Source organism: Carassius carassius, chromosome 15, assembly GCF_963082965.1.
Source record: "Carassius carassius chromosome 15, fCarCar2.1, whole genome shotgun sequence".
Classification (NCBI taxonomy): domain Eukaryota; kingdom Metazoa; phylum Chordata; class Actinopteri; order Cypriniformes; family Cyprinidae; genus Carassius; species Carassius carassius.
The window spans coordinates 19,942,100-19,953,605 of record NC_081769.1 but is presented as its reverse complement, the minus strand read 5'-3'; the positions used below and the strand labels follow the sequence as shown (position 1 = coordinate 19,953,605).

General features: G+C 35.4%; 2 protein-coding genes across 2 annotated transcripts; both read left to right on the top strand.

Annotated features, from left to right (window-relative positions):
- The first annotated feature begins 1,804 nt into the window (after positions 1-1,804).
- Positions 1,805-7,536, top strand: zgc:110410 (uncharacterized protein LOC553618 homolog). Its single transcript, XM_059567870.1, has 10 exons — positions 1,805-1,943; positions 2,197-2,459; positions 2,709-2,787; positions 5,731-5,784; positions 5,879-5,969; positions 6,061-6,098; positions 6,213-6,300; positions 6,394-6,483; positions 6,568-6,615; positions 6,836-7,536. Exons 2-10 carry the CDS (start codon positions 2,216-2,218, stop codon positions 6,983-6,985), a joined length of 882 nt encoding a protein of 293 aa, XP_059423853.1. The 5' UTR covers positions 1,805-1,943; positions 2,197-2,215; the 3' UTR covers positions 6,986-7,536.
- Positions 7,537-7,967: 431 nt separating this feature from the next.
- Positions 7,968-10,791, top strand: LOC132157769 (protein FAM8A1-like). Its single transcript, XM_059567053.1, has 5 exons — positions 7,968-8,609; positions 9,633-9,753; positions 9,846-9,969; positions 10,045-10,184; positions 10,282-10,791. The coding sequence occupies exons 1-5, from the start codon at positions 8,156-8,158 to the stop codon at positions 10,424-10,426; spliced, it is 984 nt and encodes a 327-aa protein (XP_059423036.1). The 5' UTR covers positions 7,968-8,155; the 3' UTR covers positions 10,427-10,791.
- The last annotated feature ends 715 nt before the right edge of the window (positions 10,792-11,506 follow it).

Genomic DNA, 11,506 nt, shown 5'->3' with positions numbered 1-11,506 from the left:
ATGTTACAGTAGTAATTTAGCTGAAATAAATTCCTTTTTTTTTTTTAATAGGTTTAGGGGGAGCTACGACAGACAACAACACAACCCTTACGAAAATTAACATTTTAATATTTAACTATAAATCAAGAGAAAATGGTTACTATTGTTTAACTGTGATAACCAAAAATGTAAAATTATTTTACAAATGTATTTATTTAAGAATAAATACAAATCCATTTGCAAAAAAAAAAAAAAAACAAGGTTATTTTACTTTTATATAGGCTAATAAAAGCATGGTAATTTTTTGTAAGGGAAAAACATGACTTGTGTACAGTATTAGGATTTTTCTATAAAGAAATTGTAGTATTGTAGAGTATTGTATTGTAAAGTATAGTTTTGTTCAATTTTGAGTATTAAAGTCATGAGAGAGATGGATAACGGCAAAATAAAGAGACTGAAGAGAAAAATGGAAGTGAAGGTGCAGTTCAGCAGAGAACTCTTAATTATTTTGCATGTCCCCAAATTAAAGATTTAAACCTTTTTTATGTCAGGCCCATACAAAAAATAGATTTGTCCATGAATTTGTTTGTATGAATTTTCCAGTCTGATTTTTTTCCCAGTCCGCCCCTCCTGTAAATTAATGGCAAAGACATGGTTTCATTTACTACACATTGGCCTACTGAAGCTCGCAGTGTTTTCAACCTCTGCCGCCTCAATATAGGAGTACACAAGCACATAAACATAATTTCTAGAACTGCTCTGTGTCACTTCATGTGCATTTTACTTATTTTGAGAAAACTATCATCATATACAGAGACAGCAGTTTAAAAAAACACAATGTTTCAGGAGTTTATTACACAGAATACATCACATGCTTATTAGATAACTGTATTTAAGTTGATGTATATGCTTTTATTTATTATTCTTTAATTTTCACAAAAAAATAGAAAAGTAATCAAAAAGTACTCAAAAGTAATTAGTTACATTACTTTAATAAAGTAATTGAAAAAGTTACACTACTATTACATTTTAAACAGGGTAACTTGTAATCTGTAACCTTTTACATTTCCAAAGTAACCTTCCCAACACTGCTGACACCATTCATGTGTGGGGTTGCTTCTCATCCAAGGGAGTGGGCTCACTCACAATTCTGCCCAAAAACACAGCCATGAATAAAGAATGGTACCAAAACACCCTCCAACAGCAACTTCATCCAACAACAGTTTGGTGAAGAACAATGCATTTTCCAGCACGATGGAGCACCGTGCCATAAGGCAAAATTGATAACTAAGTGGCTCGGGGACCAGAATGTTGAAATTTTGTGTCCATGGCCTGGAAACTCCCCAGATCTTAATCCCATTGAGAACTTGTGGTCAATCCTCAAGAGGCGGGTGGACAAACAAAAACCCACTAATTCTGACAAACTCCAAGAAGTGATTATGAAAGAATGGGTTGCTATCAGTCAGGATTTGGCCCAGAAGTTGATTGAGAGCATGCCCAGTCGAATTGCAGAGGTCCTGAAAAAGAAGGGCCAACACTGCAAATACTGACTCTTTGCATAAATGTCATGTAATTGTCGATAAAAGCCTTTGAAACGTATGAAGTGCTTGTAATTATATTTCAGTACATCACAGAAACAACTGAAACAAAGATCTAAAAGCAGTTTAGCAGCAAACTTTTTGAAAACTAATATTTATGTAATTCTCAAAACTTTTGGCCACGACTTAGCAGGTACTTATATACTTATATTACTTAGTTATATTATGTTAGTGTTATTTTCATTGTGAAATCTATATATATATATAAAAAAAAGAAAAAAATCCCACACGTGAACTTGGTTCCCATGAATGTGTATTGATTTGATAAGCTATGCAAAGTCCTGTCCCTCTGGAGACAAACTCATCGAGAATAGACTTTGCCCTACGCAACTCATAACAGGAAGCAGAGGGGTACCAGACTGAAAGGTAAGTGGCGGTTTTAATGCGAGCAAAATTTCACAATATTTTTATGTAACATTTGTGTGTTCGATGAAAATGTAACGATTTAACATAGAATTTGACATCCTAAATAGATTTTTAGATCTTAGTCATGTTATTACTTGGCTACTCAAGATAAATATGCTATCATACAAGTGGTATTTGTCTGTGTGGATTTTATTGTAAAATAGTTTAAGATCTTGTATTTACTTTCGATTTTCTAAATTGTGTCTATATTTAGGTTTGTTCAGAGAAACAATATGAACCGAGAGCAGCCTCCCCCTCCGTATAACCCCTATTACCCTCCGCATTATCCTAATGCAACACAGGGTAACATTGGGCAGCCCACAGCTGGCATGATGCCCCCTGCTGGGCAGCCCTCTGCTATCATGATGCCCCCCATTGTTGAACATGTCAATATGGGGCTTCCAGACAGTGCTCCGCCAGAATACTCTCTGGGATTTGAAGACGAGAACTGCTTTTCAGATGCTTCCATAAGAAGAGGTCAGCTGTGCTATCTTGAACTGACTTTAATCATTTGGTTTTGCTATTACAGAAATATCACTTAAACATTTTCACAAATGAAATTTATGTATAGCCTATATTTAAATGTATAAATTAGGTGTACAATCAAATTTTAATAATACAAGAGCCAATGTACTTTAAATAGCTATCAGCTATCAGCAATGTCATGCACATGGGAATGGTCAATGCTAAAAACTTGTTTCTTGTTTTCAAATGTGCTTCATGTAGGTTTCATAAGAAAAGTGTATCTAACACTTATGGTTCAACTTTTATTAACCATTGGAATCATCTGTGTTTTTCTTTACTGGTGAGTTGACTGGTGTTTATGTGCCACACCTATTTCAAATCATTTCGAAAAACAAATGATAGATAATGAAGTGTACTTAAGTATTACTTCATAGGCTTGAGTAACTTAGGCTCGTCTTTATGTCAGTTAATACAGTTAGGTCCGTATATTTGGACACTGACAGTTTTCATAATTTTGGCTCTGTATGCCTCCAGAATAGAATTCAAATGAAACAATTAAGATGAAGTGCAGACTTTAAGCTTTAATTCAAGGGGTTGAACAAAAACATAACAGAAAATGCTTAGGACAACCATTTTTATACACAGTCCCCTGCCATTTTCAGGGGCTCAGATATACTTGGACAAATAAATATAATCATAAGTAAAATTTTCATTTTTAATATTTTGTTAAGAATCCTTTTCAGGCAATGACTATCTTAAGCCTGGAACTCATGGACATCACCAGAGACTGGGTTTATTCCTATGTTTTTCTAGGCCTTTGTTGCAGCTGACTTCAGTTGTTGTTTGTTGGTGGGTTTTTCCGCCTCTAATTTTATATTCAGCAAGTGAAATGCATGCTCAGTTGAGTTGAGATCAGGAGATGGAATTGGCCATTGCAGAATAATCCACTTTCTTACCAGCAAAAACTACTGGGTTGCTTTTGCTGTTTGTTTTGGGTCAGTATTCATTTGTATTATCAAGAGCCGCCCAATCAATTTAACTGCATTTGACTGAATCTCTTGGCAGAGAGTATATCTCTTCAGAATTCTTCCGCCTGCTTCTGTCTTCTGTCACGTCATCACTAAACACCAGTAACCAGATGGCACACTCATGCCATCACACCGCTCCACCATGTTTTACAGTTGATGTTGTTTGATTTGGATCATGAGCTGTTCCGAGCCTTCTACATATTTTCTTTCCTCCTGTCATTCTGGTAAAGGCTGATTTAATTTCAGCCCTCCAAAAAATGCTTTTCCATAAGTGGTCTGGCATTTTTGGATGTTTTTTTGGCAAAGTCTAATCAGGCCTTGTGTGCACATTGAGATGAGTCCACTGCATTTTCTCTTGTGAAGTCTTCTCTTGATTGTAGACCTCCTGGAGAGTGTTCTTCTTTTGGCTGGATGCTGTGAAAGGGTTTTTCTTTACCATGATGAAAGTGAAGTGACATTCAGCCAAGTATGGTGACCCATACTCAGAATTTGTGCTCTGCATTTAACCCATCCGAAATGCACACACACAGAGCAGTGAACACACACACACACTGTGAGCACACACCCGGAGCAGTGGGCAGCCATTTATGCTGCGGCGCCCGGGGAGCAGTTGGGGGTTCGATGCCTTGCTCAAGGGCACCTAAGTCATGGTATTGAAGGTGGAGAGAGAACTGTACATGCACTCCCCCCACCCACAATTCCTGCCGGCCCGAGACTCGAACCCACAACCTTTCGATTGGGAGTTCGACTCTCTAACCATTAGGCCACGACTCCCCCACCATGGAGAGGATCCTCCGATCATCCAGCACTGTTGTCCTCCATGGACGTCCAGGCCTTTTTGTGTTGCTGAGCTCACCAGTGCATTCTTAATTTCTCAGAATGTACCAAACTGTTGATTGGGCCACTCCTAATGTTCCTGCTATCTCTCTGATGGATTGGTTTTGTTTTTGAAGTCTTAACAATTATCTGTTTCACCTGCATGGAGAGCTCCTTTGACAGCATGATGTGGGTTCACAGCAACAGCTTCCAAATGCAAATGGCACACATAGTCAACTCCAGGGCCCTTTTGAAAAAAAAAATATTATAAATGCTTAAATATTATTAAGAATAGTCTTAAGCTTTGATTTAGGTGTCAAAAAATACTTAGTAAAAAGTAGGACTTTTTTTCTAAGTGTAGGAGACATTTATAAAGAAGCTAAAAGCAACTTTCAATAAAGTCTAAGACTGATTTTTAAGTGTTGACTGATGTGACACTTAAGTGTCAACACAAAATTGCTGACCTCGACCTCTGAATCAGCCAGTAGTGAAACTGCTCACAGCAGCACAACACCAATCATTTAATGTAACTACAATAAAATCATTTAATCAAGACACTGAAATATTTTAATATTTAAATGTATTATAATTTAATTATATTTTTATTTTTTGTAATTATCACAAATTATTACTGATGCTTCATTTTCTATTGGTATGTCTCCTCGTTTACAGTTGGAGCAATTATGTTAACATGTCATCACCAGCCAAAAAAATAATAATCTAATTACTACATTTCTGCAGTTAGAGCATTGAAATGTTGATTGGAAGAGGTTATTAAATTTCTTATTTTGTCAGTTACAAAAAAAAAACTAAAGACTTTTTGATTTTGACAATCTGGTTTGTATCATTTTATCAATTCCCTATCATCATATAACTCCAATATGTCATATCTTCGCTGGAAAGTGTTTGTCTCTACCCCTGAGAGTTAGGTGTCTAACCCTAACTCTTTGCTGCCATCTTGTAAATCCTAACTGGGTTAGGAGACCTCTTCAGCTCTCTTAAATAAGTTAGGAGCTAAGATCTAGTCTTAAAATTTCGGAACCTGAATCACTCTTATTCTTAAGTCTAGGAATAAGAATAAAATTACGTCATTCTTAGAATTTTTTGACGCTAAGGACTAAAATTTTACTCTGAACGGCTTTATACATATGGCCCCAGACCTTTTACCTCCTTAGTTGATGTAGAAATAATGAAGGAATAGCCCACATCTGACCATAAAATAACTTTTGATTCAACTGTCCAATTACTTATGGTCCCTTGAAAAAAGTGGGGAGGTACATTAAAGAGCTGTAATTCCTTAACATTTCCTCCGATTGTAATGAGAATACCCTCAAATTAAAGCTCAAAGTGTGCACTTTAAGTCCATATTCATCAAGCATAAGCACTTTTGAACAGTAATGTGTATAGAATATTGATGTTGACTTGCCATTTTCTTATAGGGAGACACTCAAGGTATGGGTGAGAGGCACAAATTGGTTTACCTACACTATGATGTGAGCACTTCTGCTTTGTTCTGCATGTCTTAATATGCATGTACTGCACCCATACATATGTTACACTGACTTCATGTGTTTGTTCCAAATTCAGGTGTGCAACGTTTGTTCTAGTCATTGTGCTCACCTGTTGTGGTGACATACGTCGCAAAGTTCCCTTAAACTTCATCTTCCTATTACTATTTGTAAGTAAAACACAAAGCCACTGTAGTATTTAATTGCGCTAAGCATGAATGTGATAATTTTGTACCTGCTAACTGCTGTTTTCCCACACAGACAATCACAGAAGGCTTTCTCCTTGGATCAGTGGTAGTGTGAGTAAAAAACATTAAAAATAATTTCAGTTACTCAAAGATGTGCTCTTCAATTATTCAAAAAGTTTAGTTTTACAGCCAGTGTTATAATAAAGAATTGTTATTTCTATTCAGGTACTATTCAGCAGACGCAGTGCTGTGGGCAGTGGGTGCAACTGCTCTGGTGTCTCTTGCAATGAGTTTGTTTTCACTGCAGTCAAAAGTAAGTCATGAAATTGGCTGTGTACTGTATCAACAAAAAATGTTTAGTTATAAAGTAAAAAACAAAAAAAAACATACCTATGGTTGTTTTTAGTGGGACTTCACAGCTCTGTCAGGGAGCATATGGGTATTATGCTGGACGCTGTTTTCATTTGCATTACTCTGTGCAATTCTGAGATCACAGGTAAATCATCAACTAATATGTTATACTATTATCAAAGATGTCTACTTGTTCATATTTATTCATGCTGATTTTTATGTTTCAAAGTATTTGTACATCCTTTATGCATCACTGGGAACGTTGATCTTCTCTGTGGTAAGTACACATCTTTCTTAGTGATGTTTTATCCACTGTAGTTTTGTTGAATTGTATATGCATAATCCTTATCTAGGAGGGCTTTGTGACATACTTTAGTACTTATACTATTAGGTGGGTGCAGTATTAATTTGGTCTGCCAACAGTCTTTTATTGTGCATAATAGAACCCATTCACTGTTCTTATCTTACTGTCTCTCCGTTTCTTTTTCCATTCTTAGTACCTGGTGATGGACACGCAGCTCATACTGGGTGGAAAGCACAAATACAGCATCAATCCAGAAGAGTACATCTTTGCTGCTCTGAACTTGTACCTTGATATCATCACAATTTTCTTATTATTGCTTCAATTAATTGGATTTTGTCGTTGATGTGGTTTATGAACATCATGATTGCTGCTCCACTCAACACATCTCTCATGTAGACTGTTAGGGTTTTGGGACACATTTTTACTCCATTTTTTTAAACAGCTTCATTATGTCTATAACATATTGGAAGTTAAACTGAATTTTGGTTAATGGTACAAAAGCCTATAGGTAAATCAGATGGTGATGAAACAATTTTCACTCAGAATTTCACAGATTATTACAAAGAAACTGCAAATAACAAATTGAATTAAACATGAATTTTAAAGTAGTATTTTTTTGTAAAACATACTCCAATTTTTTTTTTCAGTGCAGTTTTATAGTGAAATAGCTATTACATTAAAATTACTATTAAATAGATATATAGATAAGTAAAGAAAAGACAATGTCATATATAAGGGATATAAATATGCAATACATTTTTGAGACCACCATTTTTACCACCATTATTTAATTTAAAACATAACTCCATTGTGTCTGTAAGACATTGTAATAAATGTTCACTGTCATGTCACTGTACTTTAAGTTAAATATATTAAAGTATCTACTGTAACCCATTTGAAATGTTTTTAAATGATTTGAGAACAACTACTAAAAACAACAAAAATCTACACAATTTTCCTAACAGTGCCAGTGTTCATTAGGTAAGAGTGGGTTAAGTTCTGCTACGTTTTCTTAAAAAAAAAAAAAATACTCCTATATAATATTATAATCTATTATACGTATGCCTATTATATTTCAGTCTGCTTTCAACTTTAAACAAAACAAAACAAAAAAAACATCTATGAAATATAACAGTAGATATACATGATATAAAAGTGGTCCAGTAACATCATATTAGTATAAAAACGTCCTATTTTTATATGATGTATATGATGAGACCATTCAAAATATATGGCAACATGACAATTAATAAAGTAAAAGGAGGTGACACATCTTACCCCGCTCTCCATTATGTTGTGTAAAAGGATGAGAAATAAAACGTGGATGGATCTTTCTTGAACCTTAACGATTGCAAACTTAACCACAGAGAAACACCTCTGGGCAGCTGAAGAGGTAAGAAGAGCTACGCTTTTGTTATGCTAATATCTTCTATTACTTTTATTATGCATTATACAGTGTTGCCGGAAGTTGGTTAAATCGACACCGACTTCGTCATCACAAAACGAAAGTGTCATGGAGGAATTAGACGAAAACGCTCGTAATAAGGAAAAGTCGTTGGCAAAAAACAGTAAAACTGAGGACGGTGAAAACATGAGAACACAGATTCACAAGCCCTGTTCCCAGGGCAAGCAAGACACATCCACCGCTGTTTCCACCACGGAGTACTGCGAACAATTACAGGAGTGGATGTGGCAGTACTACTACAGCTATATGAACTGGCAGAGCTGGATAGCGATGTCTGCGTTTCCCTTTCCACCGTGTTTCCCAACACAAGGAACAAATGAAACGCCCGGGGCGACCACATGGGGTGCAGATGTGTCTAATGGAGACCTTCGCAATTGGTTCAGCAGCAGCCCGTTTGGTTTTCCGGCTGCAGCAGCGAGCGGACAGAGTCCTCGAGCTCCGGCCACAGCAGCTGCGCAGCTGCCTCAACAACAGCAGCCGAATGGAAACGCTCAACAGCCAGGTAATGATATCCAATAAATAACTGTATTGTATTGATTATTACTAACGGTGAGTATGCCAGCTCAAATGACAGATGACTTGTGTGAGCCGGCTTCCTCGGCTTTGTTTAGTTTGCATAACAATAAACGTTAGTGTAATATAATTTCGTAGTAGATCTGCATCATGTTCATACCTGGGTCTTTCTCATTATAAAGTATTTCCAGAAATCTAAAACAGGATGTCTAACAGCATAGAAAGTTTGCTGAAGTTGTTCACTGATGATTACATGAAGGCGATGGATCTTTTGAAAAATGCTGATTAGTTTATCTAACAGGTTGGAATACTGTATGTTATAGTGATATAAACCAATACGACCAAACAACCTCACAATTTTTGTTAGTTAAAGGTTTGTTATAAAAGACAAACCAGATAGAAAGTGAAAGTGAAAGAAACAGGAAAAACCTTAAATGAAAACCAATTACAACATTAACATGAAAATATGTTTGAGACTTTGTATGTGACCCTGAACCACAAAAACAGTCTAAATGGTAAATTGTGTATAATAAATAAGCTTTCCATTGATGTATGGTTTGTTAGTATAGGACAATATTTGGCCGAGATACAACTATTTGATAATCTGGAATCTGAGGGTGCAAAAAAATCAGAATATTGAGAAAATAGCCTTTAAAGATGTCCAAATTAAGTTCTTAGTAATGTATTTTACTAATCAAAAATTAAGTTTTGATATATTTATAGTTTGAAATTTACAAAATATCTTAATGGAACATGATCTTTAGTTAATATCTTAATGACTGGTTTTGTCGTCCAGGGTCACATATGAGAAAGAGGCGATGAAGAAACACCATTCCTTATAATTGATCATTTTATTTTAGAATGATCACTTGATTGTGAAATTAATATTATTCCCATCTTTGAAAATTCTGAAATTATTTTATCCTATATTAACACATATAAGACATATATTTCATGACAAGAATGATCCAGTTTCCACTAACAGTTCATGTCTATAATGTGTTTCATCTAGGTAGGGAATATTCTATTCCCTCCCCCCTCCAACGATTCTTGGCAGAAATGGTGGATTTCTTTATTCTTTTTTTCATTAAAGCTATGATTATCCTCAGTATTGTCCACTTGAGTGGAATGAAGTAAGTCTAAAATTGAATTGTGTATATTTGCTAACATATTGCTCATGCTGTATTTCATTAAAGTCATTCATTCACCTCTTTGTCAATTTTAGGGACATCTCAAAGTTTGCCATGCACTTCATTGTAGAGGAGATTGATGAGGACACATCGATGGAGGAGCTGCAGAAGATGATGCTTGTGGCTCTAGTGTACAGGTTATTAGTTTGCTTTTATGAGGTAAGTTCAAACAATGGATTTAATCTGCTAAAATAACTCACGAAGACCTGAATAACTGTTTTTGATTGATTTCAGATCATATGTATTTGGGGAGCTGGTGGGGCTACACCAGGGAAGTTCCTCATTGGCTTACGAGTGGTCACATGTGACAGCTCCGTCCTGGTTCAGCCGAACCGCGTTCTTGTGGTTCCAGCGACTAACGTCACACTTTCTGCGTCAGTGTTGCTGTTAACTCTTTGTTTTATTTATAATTTTTTTTTCTTTTTTCCAAAATTTAATTTTGAAACTTCTTATATTATGATTTTCTTATAGGTCGACAGTGAGAGCATTAAACAAGAACTTCTCCATCGCTTTCTTCTTTCCGGCGTTCATCACGCTTCTGTTCTTTCAGCACAACAGGACTGTGTATGACATTGTGGCCGGCACCATCGTGGTCAAGAGAAACAGGCTTAGATGACTGTCACTGAAGTCGATACCAACCTGAAATTGTAATGCAAAAACAAGCTTATAGACAAATGAGAGCGAACCAGCTGCAGTGACACATGCTGAACTGAACTAAAGCTATTGGCCTCTCGAAGAACTGTCACTTTAAGAGCTGAACACGGTATTTCCAGTATTTCTCACCCATCTTCATTGGACACCTAGACTTATAAGCATGAACTGCTTTCTCAGAAGTATTTTTTTAATAATCTGTGGTGACATCTTTGAATCTTTTTCTTGTGCCAAAATAAGATAATTTATTAATCTGCCTCACAATACTTGAACTTCCTCTGGTACATGCATTTCATCTCTGTCTCTGTCTGTTTGTTATAGTATTTGACTAATGGAATTTGAGCAGGAATTAACATTTCTCCAAATGCAGTATAGTTTGGTTATATATCCTACCCTACTGACTGGATTTGTATTTCAAAAGAATGTTTTGTACTTAATTATTCATCCCATTTTATGGCCTTTAAAATCTTTAAAGAAATATTTTTACCTGTTTTGCATACTTTAATTTTCACTGCATGCCTTTTTCAGCGCTGTGTTCTGCACTACTCTAAGCTGCTTAGTTGATCAGTTCAACTTTAAGTTCCCTTATTCTTTTTCAGTTAGTTTTTGTTCGATTTCTTTAGTATGGCCAAATCATAAATAATTCAATTATGTCCCAGAGAAAGCCTTCTGTGTTGTCTCTGTTTATAGACTGACCATTCATAGCAATAACAATCCTTTGAATAGACATGTTTAAACAGGGATTTACAGCACATGAAAAAAGGACTGACTTCTTGAAATATTTAGAAACCTCTTGAAACACATTCAAGACAACATTGAAAAAAAAAAAAAAATTTTTATAGGACTGGACCGTAATATACTTCTTAATTATGCTGATGGATGTAAAAAATTAAAAGAATTATGTTCTACTAAACATTTAGAAATAAATACTTGTAAAACCTAACCAATATGGTACTGATATATTCAGTTTTCTTTGTTTTTGTTTTTTTAAGGAAAAACTGTTACATTTTTCAGTATGCTATTAAATTATATTAATTGAAGAAGA